This window comes from Carettochelys insculpta, chromosome 31 (assembly GCF_033958435.1).
Source record: "Carettochelys insculpta isolate YL-2023 chromosome 31, ASM3395843v1, whole genome shotgun sequence".
Classification (NCBI taxonomy): Eukaryota; Metazoa; Chordata; order Testudines; family Carettochelyidae; genus Carettochelys; species Carettochelys insculpta.
The window spans coordinates 2,624,012-2,646,556 of NC_134167.1; the positions used below are offsets into that span (position 1 = coordinate 2,624,012).

A 22,545-nucleotide genomic window follows, 5' to 3' on the forward strand; every position below is an offset into this window, starting at 1 on the left:
AAAATAATCAGGTCTTTAGAAGTGAAGGGGGAGAGAAACCTCTACAATAAAGGTAAAAAAATATTTTGCCCCTAAAATCCCTGAGCTTCTAAATATAACAAATGACCAATGGATGTTTGTTTTTATCATTTAGCAGTAAATTACAGCATTAGTAAAGTTATTCATTTCTGCTTATTTCTCTTGAATAAAGAAATTGAGAACAATTTTTGCCAGATTAAAACCAGCGGTTGTTCTACCATGAAACCAGAATGCTTCTAGCATACCAACAGTAGATTAGATCTTTATTTTAGGAGTTGTGTACTTTCTGAAAACAGGCTGTCTAATTCACCAATTACCATTAATTCCAAGATTCCAATCCTTCTCTTTGAACATGAAAAGTCACATTTTTTGATGAATTTATGTTTGATGTTTTTCATGTCATTCTGATGGTAGAACACAAAATTAGTAAAAAAAAAAAAAAATAAAAAAAAATAAAATCCCATGGTTTATTTCGCATTGCACCCCACTGTAGGTAATTTTTATATATTTTACTATAATTTAACACTTTGCACGAGAGGGGAAAGTTATGTAACTACTCTTTCCTGTCATAGTTAGAGTTGACTAATGATCTGGTAATTACAATATAATGGCAAGATAATGACTACGTTTTCAGGAAAACATTTATCCAGTAAATCAGTTACTATGTGGCAATTATATCGGAATCTGAGAAATGTAATTATCATTCAGCAATACATATTTCCCTCTAGCTATTACTAAGGTAGAAGTGATCTAATGTCTGCATAGTGAGAATTTACATAGAACTTGACAGGAACATTAAGTAATCTTCACAACATCACTATTGGACAGGAAAACATTTTCCCCTTTATACAGACAGGGAAAGTGAAGGAGACAGGTGAAATAGACTGGCAAAAAACCAGTTATTTATATTGTATTAGTGCCTAGGAGCCTCAGGGCTAGTCTCTACTATAAAGACGTTACCAGTGTAGATGCAGTTTTTACCAGCAAAAGAATGCCTTTCGCTGGGCTGGACAGCCCACCTGCCCAAAAGCTGCAAGCTATTCTGGCAAAAGGACTCTGGTGCTGGCATAAAGGATGGGGGTGGAAGTTGCCAACATAGCTTTCACACTTCAAACCAACATATTTATGCAAACTTTGTATTGGAAACCTAGCCTCAGGTACAGACCAGCATCCAATTGCACTAGGCACTATACAAGGGGAAAAAAGCACAAAAAAACCAAAGACCATCAGTGCCCTCAGGACCTTACACGACAAGGCCAAGTCAAGAATAGGTTATAAATGGTGATGGCACAGAGTCTGTGAACTCCAACTAACACCTTTTATAATTCCTGTCAAGAAGCCAACTGTAGAGCGTATTTGACTAGTCACGTTAAGCCCCAGGATTGGTGTTGGCTCTGAGAGTTTTGAACATTATAAAGTAGGATCATGTTGTCTTGAACAGAATGGTAGACTTAGCTGGCTGACTTGACTTAACATGACAGCTTAAAACCCAGTCTCAACAAGGCCACAATAAGAGGCAAAGACAGTTTACCTTGACTCCAAACCCGGTTTACCCAGAACATGCTACCTACATGTTACATTTGCATAGTCTTGCAAGGAAACTATAGGAAGCTGCTTCTTAAGTTACAGATGCAAATTTTATATCATCCTTTTAAAGGAACTTTAGTCACACCATTTTAGGAACATGACACTCAAGTCTCCTTCCACATCACGTTTTTGTCCTAGCTCACTGCTGAGCTTGGTGAAAAATGCAGGCAGGGTGATGAATTCCTGGCTCCGGTTCCTACACATCAGCTTGGTAACCACACTGTGGCTCACACATGACTCCAGGAGTCTATGCACACATACTCGCCCTTCTCAAAAGGAACAGTGTTTTAGATCCAGGCATTTCTGAGATGCAAGTCTTTTTTATTATGCTTCATGCCCCCTTCTCAACACACACACACACACACACACACACACACTCACTCATCAAGGGTGAAAAGCTTCTCATCACAGCAAAGTGCCAGGTTTATAATTGTGAGCCAGTTCCCTGCCCAGGTGTCCCATGCTGCTCAGCTTGTACTGTGCCCTGAGACACCACCCTGCTGGGTCTCCCCTGCTGCCCACCACTTACTCCCTCTCGGCCTGCCCACCAGCTGGGCAAGGGCTCCTCTCTACCCTTGAGCCTCACCTGCCAGCTCCTCTTTGTCTCCTGCCCAGATGCATCCACGTCCAGCTCTGGGCAGTCTCTGTTTCCCACAAGTTGTGGGGCTGTGCCTGGGACTGGTGCAGAAGCCTGGCCAGCCTAGGGGTGGGACAGCAGCGGGGTATGGCGAGGGCAGTTTGCTTGGGCCCCTTCAGGCAAGTGGATCCTGAGGGAGCCCAGCTGTGTCAGGCCCTTGCATGGCTGATTGCACCAGTCTGATGAAGTGGGTCTTTGCCCACGAAAGCTTATGTTCACACATTTCTGTTAGTCTATAAGGTGCCACAGGACCCCTCGTTGCTTTTGCAGAACCAGACTAACACGGCTACCCCTCTGGTACTTGAAACCAATTCCTACAGGAGATCTGCAGTGGAACATTCACACCATGTAAAACTGTCAAAGCAGATATTGAAAAATATATTGTAAGAAACATAAAAAATTTTAATCCAGAAACATAGGAACACCCAGTCTTGCAAGAAAAGGCAAGGTGTGTACGCTTCATACAGCTTATCCTCACCATGATTGCAGTCAAGCTTATTTACATGCTATTGATCATAAAATGGAGTACATTTTACTTCAACTATCTCTTCCACCCACCCTCTACAAGGAGTGAAATAGGCAAATACAAAATATGAGTGCAAAAGTTTGCTGCTACTACCAGTTTGTTTTAAACCAACAGGTGATTTTGACATTTCAGTATTCAGATCTGGAGACTATTTAAAAAACTTTATAAATCCATGACGGTTTTCACATGTTACTCCAGTTTGTTTACACCAACATCTATTCCAGGGCAAAATTCATGATGCACTGCCCTCTGCTGGTAAAACAAAGAGATTGATAGTCCAACAAAATTTAGCTGAATAGGGACCTATCTTCTAAATCAAAGTTAAAATTTGCACTGTGGTAGAATATTTAATTTCCTAACACTAGAGCATATACTACTACTTTCAGAAACCAGTTCACATTAGAAAAAGAAATGTGGAAGACAGCAAGAGCAGACAGACGTGCAAACATTTAGATAATGAAGACTTTAAAAGGGAAGATGAATAGCACAAGAAAGAGGATGTGCCCTGATGAACTGCCCCTGTAACCAACAGTACAACACAATTTCTTTTCCTGAAGGTTCTTGAAAAGTTGCCTGAGTAGTTCTTGTGTTCTTAAAGACTGGATGGTGGTCTCTGCAGATAGGATAAGACAGACACAGCATTTCAGTACGATTTTCTAACTTTACCAGAAGCACATATAGAAGTTTTATTCTGGCTCAAAATGGTCAAACAGGGTTACAACAGAGATGTTAAGAAACTGTTTTAAAGCTAGTGTATATTACCTTAGAGTTCAAACAAAACAGCATGAATTACGAAAACAATACTGATTGTGTTCAGCAGACCATATTCAAACATTTTTCATTGTGTAGCTCAAATTAGAAATAAGCCAACAGTAAGATGGCAAATCAACAACTGAGCAGTGTATATGTATCAAATACAGTAAAGATTTAAAACATTCAGAATGCAGGTATGCAACACTGTACTTCATTTTCTGGACACTTTCATATCCTTCTCCAGCAAGTTCAACCTTAAACATTAGAACATTAAAAGTGTAGTATACAGTAACGGTTAAGTAAACTTAATCCCTTTGCAGAAATTGGGATTTCTGAACGATTAATGCAAATGTAAAATATGCAAAAGTCCATAGCAGTGGGCGCTCCAGACCTGCTGCTGCCAAGATGATAAAAGAAACTGCTTTCTCATGTTCTGCAAAGTCTGCACCTCAGTAGGAGCCTTCTTCATTTTTTACTATGTGTAGGAGGATCTCTGTTTGTTGGCTTGTTTTTGAAATCTGGAAAAAAGTTACATGGATTTCAAAAGCAATTATTTGTAAAAGCAACTTATAAAGTACAATTCAGAAAATGGGAAATATCAATCCTCCAAACAATTACGGTTGGAGGATGTTACTGAAGCCATAGCTTAACTAGCAGAGACAAGTTCAGCATTCATAGACTACCTAGCTACCCTTCAAAATATAACAGAATTAAGGTTTGAATCCTCCTCTGTCAAGAAGAGCCAACACAATCGAGAAACAATTACCTCCCCCGCCCCAAAGGTTTGCCAAAGTAAATTGCATGTTTTGATGCAAGTTTCTCTTTTCCTACAACAAGCGAGAGCCACATGTGCAGTTGCTGGCATTTTTCCATGCAAACGGAGGAATGAGAGACTTCACATATTAATTGTGCCATAGTGAGTGGGGCACGCATTTGGAGTCTGCTCTCAACCAGGAACCACTCCAAAGCCTCAAGGGCAAAACACATACTGCTATGTGCTTTCCACTGTACTACGTATTATCAGCCCTAACTCCTGCCTTCGGATTCATGGCAGCAGAACATTTAAAACCACAGACTGTCACAATATAATATGTATTTAGCTAATTTATTCTAGTGGGTCTAGACAATAAAAGATCGAAATATAAAGAATCCTGAACAATGTGAGCAAGCAACTGGGTCTTACTCCTTAAAGAAATCTTGATTTTTAGACAAACAAATTTTCTATAAACGCTATTCTCCTTTGACAAACAATGGAACTAAATGTACTTTGGAATACAATTCACTGGCTTCTATAGTTATCCTCTTCACCGAAAACGGGGACCATGTGTTCTTTTCCCTCAATTTACTGAAATTCCTTATATTTCCAATAAGCAGCATAAATGTATTTATTCTCTTGACTGTTACTTACTTGTTACAGCTTTTACTATTGCATCAATTAAACACTCTTGCTCGCAGTTAAGAAATATTCAATCACGTTGCTTTGTGACCAGTTCCATTTCTGCTAGAAATAGGAAGCTGATACCTAGTATCAAGAGATTAAAACTTCACCATCACTGATGACTAATATACATGTACCATACCCTCAAAGCTGAGCTTGCTTTTCATCAGTTGTGTCAGCAAGCAGAACTGCCAGGCTGAAGGGCAACTTAAGTTACTTCGCATATGAATAAATAAAATGCTTATATAAATTTCTGTGACCAGAGTAATAAGTAACACACTATTGCTAAATGATGCTTTGAGACACGGACAATGGATTTCAAGCCGAAGAAAACCTGCATTCAACTACTCACTTTTATTTTTAAAAACAGATGGCCCAATTTGCCTATGCTGTGGGATGGCTCTTCTCAAAAGGTGCCTCCACTTCAGACTCCTTTTGATAGGTCGTGTCACTGTACACAAGGCTTGCCCTTCTTGTTTTCAATGTTTGAGTCGTGTTGTTGGTTTCTTGGGAAGTAGATGCACACATGCTCCTCCTCCTCCGAGTTTTGCAAGGACCCCTCATGACAGGAACAGAATCATTGTTCTTTTTTCCCAAAGCTGAGCATTGGATCCACTTTTCTTGCCTTTGATTAATGTTCTCAGATTCTCTGAAGATGGAAGTATGCATTGGCCTCCTGGATTTGCAAGCAGAATCTGATAAAGAATTCTTGTGAATGTCAACTGGGATTTTAATCCATGCAAGTCCCTCATTTCCTGCATTTTTATGCAGCCTCATACTGCGTCTTACCTTTTTTTCCCCATCCTCACTTACCCTCATGAAGGACTGTTCTATAGAGTAATGTAGCTCTCTAAACATTTGAGAACCATTTTCCACTTGGGCTTCTTGCTCATTAGAGAAGGAACCAGAGAGATTATTTCCAAGTGCTTCAGAATACCAGTTCTCAGTACCAGAAAGAGAAACAGTGCTTCTCCTGCCTTTTCTTGAAAGGTTTCTGACATTAACATTGGTACCACTGTCACGTGTTTGTTCTCTTGTGAATTCTGCAACAGGATATTCAGTTTGAGTACTTCCATTTACACCCACATCCTGAAGGTTAAAGAACTCAAGCTTCTTTGGCACCCCCGTGTCATCTGAAGCATGGTCACTTTCCAGTACATGTTCATTTTCTATTACATCTCTCCCTTTTTTGTGTCCTTTTGTGTCACATGTATCAAATGGGGACATGCTCTTATTTTCTTGCATAACAGTATTGGGTAGAGACGAAAGAGAATTTGATTTTACAATTACAGGTGATGTGTGTTCTCTCATAAGACTGGGCACAGATTGCTGATAGCTGGTTTTATTACTGTTGTCTAGGCCACTGATCTGATTACTCACACAAACAGCACTTTCTTTGTCACTTAGTGACATTATGGAAGATCCCAGCTCATTTTCTGTTTGGATGTTTTCATGTCTATTAAGCACCTCAGTATTAATGGCTGAAGCAAGATCAGAGCCATTGTTTGATAACTGACACTCCATGCCACTGGTGCTGCTGGATTCTATAGTCTCAAGTTCTTTAGCACTGGGACATTTGTTTGATATTGGCACTTTCCTTTTGAGTCTTCCGAGCATGTTTTTCTGTTCAATTACTTCCTTCCTAGATCCTATGCAGGCATTGCCGGATTTGGAATAGTCTAAAAAGATATACAAAAGTTTACAATTAAAGTTCAAGTGACCCAAATTTGTTTATAACCAAGAAAACACCCAAGAGTATAATGTAAATTTTGAAAAGAAACCTTATTAAAAAAGTAGAACTGTCAGAGTATTTTGCTTTTTTTCACAGGGGAAAAGTGTAATCTCAACTAGTGAACACTGGCAACTATCAAAGATATTCCGCACACCATCTACCCAAGCAAATAAAGACTTTCTAGTCAGACTAACCCAAAAATCAGAATTTTACAGGAAAGACCCACTGGGTCAAATTAATAAAACATACTTTCAGAGGAGGTCTCAGACTAGTACACAGATAATACAGATTAATATAAGGCAGAAATATCAGTTAACTAACTAAAAACAGATATTACCCTCATTACCAGGAGACAAACTGGAAGCTCATAGTTGCAGTTTTAGAAAGGTGAACACATCTAGAACTAGACAGACTAACACTGAGGTCACATGGCAGGTCATTGGCTTCCAACATCCTGAGACCCCACAGTGATTATTTGAGGACCATGGTTCTGCATGCATGCACATAGGCTCACACTGTATGTAAAATGCTGAAACAGAGCTACACAGGAAGACATAGGTTTCCAGTTTGTTTGCACATTAATTTTGTTCAGAGATGGTTAAGACTACAGATATTGCTTTGCTTTAAATTCCAAAGGGGGGAAAAAAAAAGCAGAAATAATTTGGCAAGTGATATAATCTGCTCAACAGCCTTTGGGCATATCAGTGATTAAAGACATGTCGATTTCAAATTCCTCTAAGGTATTCAATGGTCCCTCATTTGTGTTGATTAATATAACTTTTGAAAAATGAATTTAACCAAAAACAATCCCACCATACAAAATTCCCTGAAGTTGAGGACCGAACCAACTCACGAAGAAACACACAGTTTAGGATTAGCCACCACAAGGATTTCCTGCCATATTCTAAAAGGTCATTTATTCAACAGACTCTTCTTTGTAACAATTTAAATTTAAATTGCTGTTTGGGACATAGCACTATTTATTTCCTGGATCATATCACTGAAGTAATGGTCTCCCCCAGCTCCCTTTTCTCTAGGATTCCTCTTCACACGAATATTCAGTATTAGACTTTTCATAGATGCATGGAGGCTGGAAAGTTCACAGCTTTTACATTTTATCACTGAGTGGCTGAAATGGAGAGAGACTATATTACCTGAGAAGATCAGAGTATGTTTCTTAGGTGTGCTTGGAGAAGATGGTGCTGAAGAGAAAACCTCTGGTATCTCAGGAATTGGGCTCAAAAGAGGTTTCTTGGAAGCTACTTCTCTCACACTGTACAAGGATTTTTCTATCTTTTTCCGTCCTCTTTTTCCTCCATAACCTCTACGTTTCACCTTCTGAAAAGGTTTTAAAAACCAAGACTGTTTATTTATAGGGAGAAGTATAAATTTAGGTAGTATTAAGAAAATAGGGTGTAACCACAGCACAGTTATGAACTCTTGACCACAATATAGTATGGGAGTTACATCTTAAGAGAAAGCTTAAGGGGTCTTTTCTGTGCTAGATGAGGTTTCCCTCACCTCTCATAATAAGGATCTTGAAGGAATGGCATAAAATGTTATAAATGTTATAAAGGCTGCAGGGCCCAGCTGTACTAGTGGTACAGGAAGGAATCAGAAGGGTAACACCTACAAGATTTAGTTTTTTTAAGTGTATTGGCAATGATAGAAAAAACAAAAACTCTCCAAAGAAAACTATAAGCAGACCTTGTAATTATGGAAGACAACCATGAAAAATTAATCTTAGAAGGTATGTAGGACATCGAAAACTAAGTGAGATATTAACAGGATTGCAGTATGCAGTTACTTACCGGTAACTTTTTGGGGGGAGATTTGTTTACATTCTTTCCCCTTTGAGCCTTGTTCTTTCTTATATTTTTAATATCTTGAGCATTGGTGGTCATTATGCCTGTTGAGGTGCCAAGTCCAGTCTCTTCTGAAATGCTGATATACTGTTGGAGAACATCATTTAAAAAAAGACAAAAAAAAAAAGAAAAAAGGGAGTGCACAATATAGACCTGAAGCCACAACAATCTCAAAGTCACAGATGTTAAGTTTAGGCCACTTGATTAACAAAGAAGTCAGAACAGCCAATTTATTTTAGTGGGGACAGAACAAATATAAAGCCTCTACCCTGCCTCTCATTCACTTTACCATTGCCTTTTTCATACATATTTTAAGGAGGTGGATTGTCTTGTGGAATGCCCTATTTCCCATTCAGATATCATAGCCCGTCACCACAGCTACAATGCTCTGTACAGCGAGTCTACTAAGGGATATTATTTGAATTTGTTAGAACTCTGTGCAAGAAACTCTGAGCGTCAAGTTCCTAACATCAAAGAAATGTTAAAAGGTGGGTGTCATGCTGCTACTAGATTACTGGGCAAGCAAGCTATCAATTAATATTTCTTTAACATTTCTTCATGGTAACATAATCACATTCACCATGATGATGAGGGGCAATCACTACCTGCAGCAAAGTGACCCATTTATAACATAAACTGTACCATGTACATAGACCCCACCTCCCCGTAGGAACCCATGCAGTGATTAAAAAAAATATATAGCAATCAAGAATAAAGTCTTAACTTTATCCAGAAGAGCTCATGATTATGCAAGATGGAGCATGCAGAAAAGCAAACCATGTTTTAAAATAAAATCATCATTTTGTTCATCTTATCAACATTTATTTTAAAAATGATTCAAGGGTAGCTCTCAATCTTTTGTCACCAACATCTAAGAATATAAACAACAGATGATAAAATTCAGGAATAATTTGCAAGTTCAATAAAAATTATGAATCACTAAGACATAAAATTACCTAAACCAAAATATTAAAGATGCTTACCTTTCTTTTAATAGAGGACCGGGTTATTCTGGTACAAGAGCTTCTGTTATTGATGGAATTGATTTCTGTTAAATACATTGGAAACAAAGAATCTTGATTAAACTATGTAAGAATAGTAGACATAGCTCCTCACCATATGTCTTCACCTCCTTTTAATTATGCTTATTTGTAGTGTACAACGTATGCTTTAAAAAAAGATATCCACAAGACAGCCTTTGCCCTGAAAAAAGTTTACAATTGTAAATCAAAGTAGGACAAGCAGGTATAATTAAAATTGAAAGGTATGCATCTGCTAGAACTGGAAGGGACCTTGGGAGGTTATCTAGTCCAGTCCCCTTGCCCTCTTGACAGGATCAAGCACCATCCCTGACATCATTTGCCCCAATCCCTAAAGGGCCTCCCTCAAGGATTGAACTCAAAACTCTAGGTTTAGCAGGCAATGCTCAAACCACTGAGATACCGCTCCCCCACAGGACTGGCAATGAAAGGAAAGACAACGATTACAATACCAATGTTACTGGTTACTTAGAAAAAGAGGTACAGATTCCTTGTTCATGTTCAGCTTTAATTTGTTCTTGGCTGTAGTGTGTTATTTACATTGTAAAAATCCCTATATTAATTCAGATTTGAGAATAAGTAAAAACAGATACATTCATGTTACTAAGCCCAGTTCATCTTGGATTCCACAGTTAAAGAGTGAAATTTCACCAGGGATCAGCTTGGTCCAAGGGGTTGATCCTGTACCCCACTAATGTCAATGGCAAAGCTCCCAATGATTCATTAGTGCACGATCAGGCAATAAATTAGTAGGGTTAGCCAAAGGTAGGTTCAGTGGTAGAAGACAGAATGTGAAACCAAATCCTAAGTGCTTGCTGATAAAACCTTTAGGCTTCCGCACACTGTCATTCAACCTTTAGATTCTGATTACACAAGGCATTCAGTGGTCAAAAAACCATGAAGAACAAGTGGTAAATTCATCTTAGACTGGACACACAAACTGAGAGTTTACTAAGGTTCAGTTAGCTTCCAAGTCAGAGAAGAATTAACATTTCAGATGCTTATATGGTATGTTTTGTTTATCCCAAAGTGATTTTCAAGTTAACACTATCATTAAAATATATTTCAATATCAAATGTAATCATGTGCCCATGTCTCCTTTCCCTATTCTTTTCCATCAACTAAGACACACAAATGTTTTGAGAGATCATATAGCCCAATTAAGAAGCTTTACTGTAATCCAACTTTACCTTTCATATTCCCTTGGATTGCTACAGACTCTTGAAGGGGCTTAAGAAATTCCTGTATTTTAAAAAAGAAAAATAAATTTAAAAAATGTACACACATCTTTGCTCATACTTTCACCAGTCTCCTTACAAGAGCATATAAATGCTCGAATTGAATTTTCCTATCTTTACAGAATGAAGGTACTTATTGCCTTAGATACTATAAAATATGATAAACAACGGATGACAGAATCAAGAAATACAACAAGGCTAAATACAACATACCTCTGATATTATAACAGAACTCACTCCCAATGGCAAATCTGCAGGCAGAGCAGTTATGCAGGATGCCTAAAGACAAATGAAGCAAAATTTAATATTTAAAAAATAATCATTCCAAGATGGCAAAATAGTCCAGATTTTAACAGTTTTTTTTTAATATGGAACAAAATGGATGATAAAAGACCATGCGGACTCAAAAGCCATTGTAATAATCTAAAGCAAACTCACATCGTCATCATCATCATCCCCACAGTCAAAGTTTGGCTGGGATAAAGGTTTTTCGGTAGGACTTAGTGGGGAAAGGCTATCACTTTGTGGTCCTGGCTTACTGACTGGGGTCGCTCCTTTACGCAATGGTGTATTTGCAGGCAACATTTTATCAAATTCTTCTGGGCTTAGATTTTCTCCAAATGTAATCTTCTTTCTCTTCAGTGGCTTTTCATAGCTGTATACATCTGTTTTGTCTATTGTTTTAGTACTGCTGCTACCTGTAACAGACATTAAACATACTTAACTCAAATGCCATGAATGGAAACATTCTACTTTATATTCTTTTTTGTATTTAGGACTTAAAAAGGCAATTATTTCAAGCAGAGAATTCCTTATGAAGTAAACAGAATGTGTCAGTATGGATCTACAGTATTGCAGATTTGAGGATTAAGAGGAAAGACAAAAATATAGGTGGCGTACCTGAGTTTCTTGTAAAACTAAAGCTATAGATGAATTGCTTCATGGCTTTTGACAAGAGGAAATCGAAAACTGTTGACTATAAAAATAAGGAACCCCACAGATTCAGATGATAGAATGTTGTTTATGAAAGAGTTTACTGTAGCTGAGCACTATTTCAAAATGAATTTTGTGTGTAACTGCGCTATTTCAGAATAGTTTATTGAGGAATAACACTGCTATGCAGACATAGTCAGACTACAGGAAGCTTACTGATGAACAAAATCATCTTGTTCTTAAAAAGCTTCCCACTTTAAATCCTGACTCAATGTCCAACAGGATTACAGCATAAAATAGTATTTTAGCCACAGAGCAAAATTAATTTCTTTTTAAACTTACTATAACCCCTTTGTAATTTGCTGTTTCAAACAGTTATCATATAATCCGATTGTGACCTATTTTTAAACAAAAAAAAAAAACAAAAAACTTTGAAAGTTTTTCAGTTATACCTTAAAGATATTGCTTTCACTTCTCTTGTATCTTACAATTAAAAAATAATAATCAATAGGCATGTCGTGTTTCTACCTCAATTTTGGACCTGTTGCTGTACAATTTGAAAGATTGCTGAAAATAAGAAATTAAGAGAAAGATATTGTCCCATCCTTTCTCCCCACCACAGAATTGGAGAATTTGATAGCACTTTGCATATGGACAGTTTCATATCTTTCCTTGGTGTGCTGTAATGCCTATCCCGTGAAATAGGATTATGATTGTGCCCTTCTTATTTGCACATTCTTTCCTCATGTTCTGCCAAGTGACCAATAACAGCAGCATCAAATTTAACTTGACCATGCCCTTTTTTATTAATGGGAAATAAACTTTATGCAGTTTAGAAAAGTACAAAAATTTCTGACCTTCATGCCATTCTTCACAACTTTTTGAGAGACTGAGGAATACAAGAGGTTCATTTTCTTCCATGTTGGTAGTATTGCTTGTGTGTTCCTATTAAGATTAACAGTGTTATTCCTATCTACTTAATACCATAGTATGGCAATCTAGGCATTACAACATTTGCCTGTTCATTTTTAATCTTACGTTTGTTTCTGAAGAAAGATGATAAGCCATTTTCTTCATTATCAGCATAAAGAGAGCATTGGATAATCATGTTCTTTAGAGAGATCTCTAAAAACATGATTATCCAAAGCTCTGTTTAGAGTATGTATGTGTACATGCTGAAGGTGTCTTGAAAAACTTTCCAAATAAATCAAGGCAAACCTCTGACATGGAGGTAGTAGGGGGGGAAGAGACTTGCCCCTCTATCTATAGCACTAACTATTTAATAAAACTTCCAATGCATTTGTGTTACCATTAGTCAAAAGAGATGTTACTCGGAAAACATGGCTCAATTTAAAAAGTTACTGAGTAGTGAGAACAGTAGTGATCCTCTAATGTTTCAAACGTATATTTATGGTAAGATCAGTACACTAACCTTCACACTTTCTGTCAGTAGTTTTACTGGTGTTTTCTTCAGAACAGATCGAAGGCAAGAGGAGCTCTTGAGAGTTGGCTCACAGGATGGTAGGTTTCTCTTTTGCAGTGGTGTAATAGGTGGCATGGTTTCATCAAATACCTCCAAACTCAGTTCTTCTGCAAAGGTAACTTTTTTTCTGCTGAGTTGTGACCTAGTATTACTTCCAACTTCTTCATGGATACACTCAGGACTAAAGGCTTCAAAATGAACACAAACATCAAGATTTTAAGGGCTTTACAATAACATTAAGAAATTAAACATTAGCAACATACATATACTGCAACAACTTAACCTCAAAAGCTGCTTAAATGTGTAAATTCCTCAGAAGCTAGGTTTCCGGTGTCATGGCCTCTGTGAGAAATACATTGTGTACGAAATACCACTAAATATAAAAATCACATATGGTAGTTTATTCCCCTTGTTTAAAATATGGTTGCTATAGAATTGCAATTATTTTCCTATTAAGACTGTGTCAACATTTCCGAAAATGGTGTTCCCATTTTCTGAAGTTTTAACATGTAGCTACAGAATGTGGTCAGTGAGCTTTTGCACAGAAGTGTGATAAACAATCTGTGTTAATCACAGAAGTTGCTTAATTGTAATCTCACTCTCTCAAGTATCAGAGAGGTAGCCGTGTTAGTCTGTAGCTTCGAGAATAAGAAGTCTTGTGGCACCTTATAGACTAATATATTTTGGAGCATAAGCTTTCGTGGGCAAAGACCCGCTTCATCAGATGCATGAGTGGGGGGGCGGGTTGGTTTCAGAGGGGTATTTAAAGAGTGGGGTCCCAGTAAGAGGGAGGGTCAGAGCTGACAAGGTCTATTCAGAAAGGTGGAAATGGCCCAGTATCAACAGTACTTATCAAGAGTTAAAAACAAGTCAGATCAGACAGGGGGATGCGAGCCTTTGTCAGAGTCTAATCAGGAGATAGTAACACCCAGAGCAGAGAAGCTGCCTTTGTAAAGTAACAGAGAGGAAGCCGTGCTAGTCTATACACTATCAAAACAAAAATCAGTCAAGTAGCACTTTAAAGACTAGCAAAACAGTTTATTAGGTGAGCTTTCGTGGGACAGACCCACTTCTTCAGACCGTAGCCAGACCTTTGTAAACTGCAAGCCACTCCCAGTCTCTGTTTAATCCATGGTTAATGGAGTCAAATTTGGAAATAAATTGCAGCTCTAATTCAATTAACCATGGATTAAACAGATTCTGGGAGTGGCTCGCAGTTTACAAAGGTAGCTTTTCTGCTCTGGGTGTTAGTATCTCCCCATCAGACTCTGACAAAGGCTCACATCCCCCTGTCTGATCTGACTTTTTTTTTTCCTCTCTTGATAAGTACTACTGATATTGGGCCATTTCCACCTTGATGAATAGACCTTGTCAGCTCTGGCCCTCCCTTTCACTGGGACCCCACTCCTTAAATACTCCTCTGAAAACACTCCCCCAGCTCATGCATCTGATGAAGCGGGTCTTTGCCAATGAAAGCTTATGCTCCAAAAATCTGTCAGCCTATAAGATGCCACAAGACTTCTTGTTGTTCTCACTTTCTCAGAGTCTAATGATATTTCTATGTCAAAGCATGCATGAAATCACTGCTATGTGGGTGACAAAGCTTTGTTTAGTGCACAACAATTTGGAATGTGTTCAGCATTTTCAGAGTATTTAACACCTTGTTAAAATAGCTTTTAGAGCTGTAGTACCGAAAGAAGAAAGGAATAATTTAAGTATAAATGAAGAAGCAACAAAACTTATTAGAATGTTTATTTGTAATGAACATAAATAAAGCATATTTAGTCTTTAACCCTCTGATAAGAGTGTTAAAAGCCATGAGGAATCTTCTTACAGCATGGTGTCTTTGGGAAGCCCAGTACTGGAAAAACATCTGAAGATAAGCTTCCACATTCAGTAACATTTGGTGATATACAGGAAATTCCCTAGAAACCGGAGGAAAAAAAATACATTTTTTTTGCCAGAATAATGATATCCAATGAAACATACCAGAATACTTTTCAAAATTAAAAATATTCAGCACATCTTTTAAACAAAACCTGAAAGCAGCTTCATTGCTTAAAGCGAATGTTAAGGAAAATTTATCTTGCTTATGCTCATTAAAATGTTTTTCTACATTTAAATAGTCTTTCTAAATGTGTAATTTCAAAAACTTGTTTTTCAGATCTGGTATGTCAATTCTGTTCAAGAGATGACAAAGAGAAACCTCTGGACCAAAGTTAGGGCTCCCAGTACTAAATTGGAGGGATGGAGCTTTTGGTGGAGGCGACTATCAGACAAGACACCTGACAAGGTTGACCAATGACCTAGCAATTCTGATGAATGGCCTGTTTTAAGTAGCTCTTCTGTTACATCCAGTAGGGTTTCTATCCCTTCCCCTGTGGGTTCACAGGCAACAATAGGCCTTCTTCCTTTGTTTGGCACCTCATCTCTCTCTCTTCTGGTTGATCCAATATCATATGAATAGCATAGCTGTAACAGAAAGAATCTAGAACTCACATGAAGAGTGTTTAAGGTATTGGTGAGTAATATCATCAAGCTCTACTCTCGGGTTAAAAAAATTAAGAAAATCTTTAGATGCCAAATGTAGTAACAAAATTAAAATGGTTTTGATTTCTATAAATGGATGTTGTAATCATGCAGAAGTTTAATTCAAAAGACAAAAGATGAGATAATGTTGTCTATTAGAAGACTTTATAGCAGCCAGACAAAAAACATTTCCAACTACACATGTAGAAAATGAGGTGGGGAATTCATACTGTAGTGTTGGGCCTGTAACTGCTAGTGACAGACGAGGAACTGGAGGATGACTGAGGTGGGGTAACATTTCAATCTCCTATCAATGCACTGGTGTGCCAACAGATTTTGCTGCAGCAAGCTGTTCCACTGTTCACAGCAGCAGTTTCATTTCTACAAGTTGGATCTAGTAATGCCATTTCTTAAGTTTCCCTCATCCTCTCAAAGAGATATGCATACAGTTTTCAGGTATATATACCTGTGAAATAGCAGTAGTAGTTTCAACGATGGACACTGATGGTGGAGAGATAATCTTGCATACCTGGACACCGGCTGCAGTTTTATCACTGTCATTTAATATTTCTTTCAAGTTTTCCTTGCAAGCAACACTCCTGCGTTCAGATATTAACTCTTCACTCAACTGAGACTGTTCATGCTGTTCTATAGAAGGTGGTTTGTTTTGAGCTGCATTTGTAAGTTAAAAAAACAAACAAACAAACAAAAAAAAACACCAAAGCTCAGACTTTTCCATGTATATCATTTACATCCCTTCGCAGTGTAAGACAGATAAGCTAGATCTTTCTCTAGTCAATGAAAAGGAAGAATATCTTTGAATACTATATTGCAAGTAGTACTGCATTATTTATTTTCAATTTCTTGAGGCTTTAAATAAAGCAAAAAAACCTTAACCAAATATTTTGTGGATGGGATACAAAGCAGCAGTAGCACAAAAAAAAAAAAAAAACACCCAGGAAAGTACTGAGGTAGAATATAGCAATGTATTTTCTGACAAATCTTCTATACTTACTATTGAGCCAGGTTGATTTTTCATTTGCAACACTTGTTAATTTCGTTTTCCTACTGGATGGCTTAGCCCTCTTAAAGGATAGGGGAATGTATCAATAACTTGGAGTTCTTTCAACATTGAGTAAGTTAATTATACATTTCATTTCTACGATAAAATTTCCAAATGCTTCTGCATTTTTAGAGGTGGTACTAAATACCAATTTTCACACAAGTGGAATTGTTACTAGAAATGCGCAGATCAATCCAAAGTTTGCAAATGATAATTTATGATTTCAGTCTCTAGGCATATGAATTCATTATTGAAGAGTGGCGAACAATAAAAACAGAATGAAAACACATTCAATAAAAATTAAACAGATAAGAAGCCTAAAGAAGCCTGATTGGTTAATATACATTTTGGAAAGTCTTAGTTAGAGTAGTTCTACCTATAAGAGAAGCCATTAAAGCAAAAGAAAACACTGCAACTTTCAGTTTATTTATGGAGTCTATTCAGACTAAAAATTAAATTATCGTCAACATTAATATATTTTGGTTTAGTTTACTTACAATAGCCCGCCACCTGGGACTCTCCCTCCTCTTGTGAGGGTCCAGGAAGGTGAGACCTCCCTTCGTCCTCTTGCACTGATTGAAAAGATGATTGGAAGGCAGATATTTTATCCTTTAAGGAGCCAACATTTTGATGTTTAAAAGGGCTGGCCTGTTAGAACAAGAAAAAAAAAAAAAAGCATTTGTGTGCTTTACAAGTTGAAACTTACAAACACAGAAGAGGGCTATGTTAACACAAAAGCAGAAATGTAACCAAAGAGGAAAATAAGGGCATCTTAAAATGAACTTGGCTGTGTCTACACTATCTCCCAACTTCGAAGGGAGCATGGTAAGTAAGGTGTCATGATATTACTAAAGAGAAGTGCTGCAGTGCATACGCAGCACTTCATTCAGCTAATTCTCCGCCTGTGGCAACTCTGAAGCAGCAAACATGGAAGCGCCGGTTTGTGTGTAACTGCTGCTAACCCGCGGGTACTTCAAAGTGCCTGGTCTACTTTGAAGTCCCTTTACTCCTCAAGTTTGCCACTTCTAAGTTACCAGAGGGGAGAATTAGCTTAATAAAGTGCTGCATATGCACTGCATCACTTCTCATTGGTAATCGCCCGACACCCTACTTATCATGCTCCCTTCAAGGTTGTGTCTGCCCTAGCTTTCAGCCCTTGTGTTTCAGTTGGTTATATTACAAAGAATGTAAAAAAAAAAAAAAGGATTAATCTCAAATACACTATTACAGAATACGTTTGGGATATGTCTACAGTTGCATTCCTCTTTTGAACGAGGCATGCAAATCAGGAAATTGAAAATGCAAATTAGGTATAAAGTTGCATATTTGGCACTTTGTTTGCATATTTTAATCTCAAAACACCTTCTTTCGAAAGATGAAAGCCAGTGCAGATGCTGCTCTTTCAAAAGTAATTGAAATGAAGGGAAGAAGGATACTTTCAAAGATGGGTTTACTTTCGAAAGAGCAGTGTCTACATTGGCTTTCTTCTTTCAAAAGAAGCTCTTTTGAAATTAGAATATGCAAATGAGGTTCCAAATATGCAAGTTTACACCTCATTTGCATTTTTGAGTCACCTCATTTGCATATGTCTTTCAAAAGAGGAATGCAAGTGCAGACACACCCTTGGGCTACGTCTACACTAGCCCAAAACTTCGACATGGCCATGCAAATGGCCATTTCAAAGTTTACTAATGAAGCGCTGAAATACATATTCAGTGCCTCATTAGCGTGCTAGCAGCTGTGGCACTTTGAAATTGCTGCGGCTCGCCCAGATGGGGTTTCTTTTCGAAAGGACCCCGGCAACTTCAAAATCCCCTTATTCCTAACAGCAGACAATAATAAGGGGATTTCAAAGTTGCTGGGGTCCTTTCGAAAAGGAGCCCTGTCTGGACAAGCCATGAGGCGGCTAGCTGAAGCAATTTCGAAGTGCCGCAGCCTCTGGCATGCTAATGAGGCACTGAATATGTATTTCAGCACTTCATTTGTAAACTCTGAAATGGCCATTTGCATGGCCATGTCGAAGTTTTGGGCTTGTGTAGACATAGCCTTGGATTCCCTGTCTCCTACACTTAGTCCCTCCAAGCTGTTTGCCTTTGCCTGCCCCATTCATATAAATTCAACTGTATGACTAACAGTCTTTCTATACTTCAGACATAACTAGCTTATCGCTGACCTTTTCTTAAAAAACCCATATAGAACAGCTGAATATTGCACTCCCCATAAAAAACCAGCATCCAGTTATACCCCAGAGGAAGAGGAAAGATAACTATCCACTCTTTAAAAATTTGACTTCAATGACAACACTTTAGAGTGTTGTGTCCAAGGGTTCTTTTCCTGGACCTATCACTCTAATATGTCATTGAAGTCAAATGAACCCTGGACCCCAGCTCTTCAATACTGTCATAAACTTGTGATGCATATAGATCCTTTATGATGTAAAATCAAGAACTGAATATACATAAAAAAACAAGTAGGCTAGATTGTAAAGTGCTATCTTAAATTATTCTAACAGCTATACGTATTATAATTATAAAAATATTATTTGTGGCTCAGAAATTTAGTGTTTCTGCCTTTTATAAATTTGCCTTGAACAATCTTAACACTCTGTAACTAAGGCAAATAACACACTTTTCAAATTCAGAAAATTCAGGAGTTATCTATACACTTACAAGAAATCCACGTGCATTAGGTTATGTCTGTACTAGATGTTTTGTGTCAACAAAACTGGCATTTTCTCAACAAAACCCAGGGAGCATCCCGATTTCCAATGCATTCTGTCAACAGTAAATTGACAGAATGCAGCACTTTTAGTGACAGCCATATCCCACTCCCCACAAGACATAATGCCTCTGTCAACAGAGGTTTCTCTACAGAAAGCCAGTCTGGACATTCTGGGGGACCCTCTGTCAACAGACACGGCTTCCCGGACACTGGGCAGTCCTGTCTGCCGTGCTTCTGGCTGGCTGTTTTGCCGATACAGTGGCTGGACAGTCCAGCTTTGGGTGCAGATCTCTAAGCCAGAGGTCAGAAGCCTCAAGTGGTTTCTCACTGGTTCCCCACTAGGAGGTGAGAAGCACAGGGAACAGCTTGGACTCCAGGAAAGAGCTGCACGGATCTGAGGCTCTGAGCCCCATACACTGTCCCTTTAGAATCAGTGAGTGGAAGCACTTCTGGTGAAGACACATACCACTGACAGGTGGGTAGTATGGGCATCAGCCAACACAATAATTATTAGGTGACTAAGTCAACCTAAACATAGGTCAACTAAGATAGTAGTGTAATCATGTCCTTCTCTTAGTCTAATATCCTTCACATTCAAAATCTAAACAAACAAACTTTTAACTATAAAAGTAAAATGGAGAACAGCACCATTCAACACATGAGAAACACCTGAGGCTGATTTCCTCCACTGGGCATACTGCACAACTCTGACAAAAACGTCCCACCTTTTTGAACGTGCCTTGAGTTCTGTTCATTCTTTGTTCAGCAAGATATTGAATAAGGCTATTGTTTTCAGGGGAACCCCGTACTCCAATTGTCGATCTACGCCTAAGTTTTAAAGCCATAGGTTTCCCTGAAATGAAAGCAAAGCAAGAAACACAAAATGAAATTGCTGGAGAACACTTACCTTTTCTTAACATAGTAGGGACATTGCTTTTATTTCATAAATTAGAAGTTTTATATCTGCACTAGTGTTTTTGTTAGGAGTAAAAATAAAATGTAAGGCATCTGAAATACGGCTTAGGACAAGGTAAATAGCATCTGTCCATGAGGCAGATCCTTCAAAATGTTAATCTCTTGGGTCTGTTGCCTATTTCAATAATACTTTCAGCTGTGTCAACAGTCTTGCGATTTTTATAACTTTGTGTTGTTTTTTAAATAGGCAATTTCTTCATAAATTAAGACCCAAAATTTCATGTCTCTTAAATCGATAGCTTCCACCCCTACATTCCAATTCAATTTAAGAGCATTTTTCAATTAAAATGCATCCCAATGTCCTGCAATCTTCAGGACAGGGATTCATATCCACCACTCAATCTTTAAGGGAATGTAAATTATGCAAGATATCAGAGGTGTTGTCACTCAAAAATTAAGAACAATATTTTGAAACTTTCATTTTTAGAGTCACCTTTCCAACCCTTACCTACAGATGCTTTAGCAGTAAAAGACTCTGGAGTAATCCCAAATTCAGCTATCGTTACACTTGCAAAATCAATAGATGTCTTCATTAGTTTCTCTGATCCACAATCAGGTTTCACATCTGTTTCAACTTTGTTAGGTGTTAGATAGCTTGCATCACTCAAAAATGTAGGTTTGCCTTCTGAAAAAGAACTTTGCAGTTTGTCTGCTGTCAAATACGACAAGGAGGTTTCAAGTAAGTTTCCTTTTAGTTTAACAGAAAGGGTTTCATTATCTGTCAGTTTACTATCATCCTTAATATTTGGACATAACTTTCTCCCTATGTATCTGTTGCATTTTCCTTCAGGTTTCTGCATACATGTGGGGCTCTTGTCATTTACATTTTCAATTTCTGAAACAACTGTGTTCTTTGATTCATCCATTCTGACAGTTTTGTCTTTTGGAACAGGCACAGAATAAATCTCTCCATTTTCTTCAATAAATCCGTTCACATTTTCTTTGACACTAGCAACAGCCTTTATAATTTGTCTGGATTGTCTGCGCATTTTCAGTGCTGTATTCTGAATTTTCAAAAAAACACAATCAGACTTGTTGCTTTCTTAAATCATGGGTCTGTCAATACGAGGTGTTTGGTTTTTTTGTTAAAAAAAATCACCACAACATGAAGATGTCAAGCCATTAGAAGATGCGTTTGCCCTTCCTATGGGGGGGGGAACATTAAATGTTAGACAAGAAGATTACTGTAAATATCAATCCTTTCATGCATAACATTCTGAAGTCTCTCTCTCACACACACACGCGCACGCACTAATGGAATAGCATGGTAGAGATTTCCAGATCACCAAAATCAAAATTCAAGACCCCTCTGCCCCACACATGTACTTTAAAACTTGCCCCTTGTACATATAGTTTTTTGTGTTAATACAACAACATCATAATTATAACATTTTAATATTCAGCAAATTTCTGGTTTATATAAAATGTCACTACTGATGAGATTTTTTCCTTGAAACACTGAAATCTCAAGTAACAGACCTTGAATTTAGTTTAGTCACATTAAAAAACATTAGATTTAGGTATACAGAACTATAGATATCATCACATTGGAACTCTGAAGCTTAATTTGCTGCACTTATCACACACAGAATACTATTTGTATTTATTTCAATATATGATTGAGAGCTACATGTCATTTCCCACCATGCCCCACATCTTAATTAAGCATTCAAATGTACACTTGGTCAAAGTTTTCAAAAAGCGAACGCCTAAAGTGAGCCTCAAGTCTGTATTTTAATATCTAACCAAACAGCCTGATTATATCCAAGTGCCAAGTACCCATGGATTTTGAGATCTTTGGGAGCTGAGCTCATTGTAAAAGGACTGCATTGCTAAAATTTGCACTTTTATTACAACTTGCACAGTCTAGAATCCTAATTATGTTCTGATTGACATTGACAATACTACACAAACAAGAATGCAGTATCTAGTACTGTACCTATTTTCATTAGGGAAAGCTCCAGTCTCTGAAATAACGTTCATCGTAAAATACAACACAATAAATCA

At 37.7% G+C, this 22,545-nt stretch overlaps 1 protein-coding gene across 3 annotated transcripts; it reads right to left on the minus strand.

Moving 5' to 3' along the window:
* Positions 1-2,666: 2,666 nt before the first annotated feature.
* CDCA2 (cell division cycle associated 2) lies at positions 2,667-21,680 on the minus strand. Of its 3 annotated transcripts, XR_012642953.1 has the most exons (16): positions 20,987-21,680; positions 20,289-20,416; positions 17,340-17,490; positions 16,246-16,451; positions 15,085-15,175; positions 13,200-13,438; positions 12,625-12,712; positions 11,273-11,532; positions 11,048-11,113; positions 10,787-10,838; positions 9,540-9,604; positions 8,503-8,643; positions 7,846-8,029; positions 5,312-6,638; positions 4,930-5,043; positions 2,667-4,039 (listed from the first exon to the last, which is right to left on the minus strand). XR_012642953.1 is itself a non-coding variant. In XM_074981731.1 (15 exons), exons 1-14 carry the CDS (start codon positions 21,525-21,527, stop codon positions 5,344-5,346), a joined length of 3,444 nt encoding a protein of 1,147 aa, XP_074837832.1. In that variant the 5' UTR covers positions 21,528-21,680; the 3' UTR covers positions 2,667-4,039; positions 5,312-5,343. The 3 variants fall into 3 exon arrangements, 2 of the variants coding, with proteins under 2 accessions (XP_074837832.1, XP_074837831.1); XM_074981731.1 differs by lacking the exon at positions 4,930-5,043 and having other exon boundaries at positions 16,309-16,451; XM_074981730.1 differs by lacking the exon at positions 4,930-5,043.
* Between the last annotated feature and the right edge of the window lie 865 nt (positions 21,681-22,545).

Bases quoted from the DNA above. Each gene is read 5' to 3' on its own strand.
- CDCA2 (XM_074981730.1), bottom strand. From the start codon at position 21,527: ATGCGCAGACAATCCAGACAAATTATAAAGGCTGTTGCTAGTGTCAAA. The intron at 17,491-20,288 runs GTGGGACGTTTT...TTGTTCTAACAG, and splicing joins CTCAAGGCACGTTCAAAAAG to GCCAGCCCTTTTAAACATCA. The intron at 13,439-15,084 runs GTAAGAAGATTC...TTCATTTTGAAG, and splicing joins CTTCCCAAAGACACCATGCT to CCTTTAGTCCTGAGTGTATC.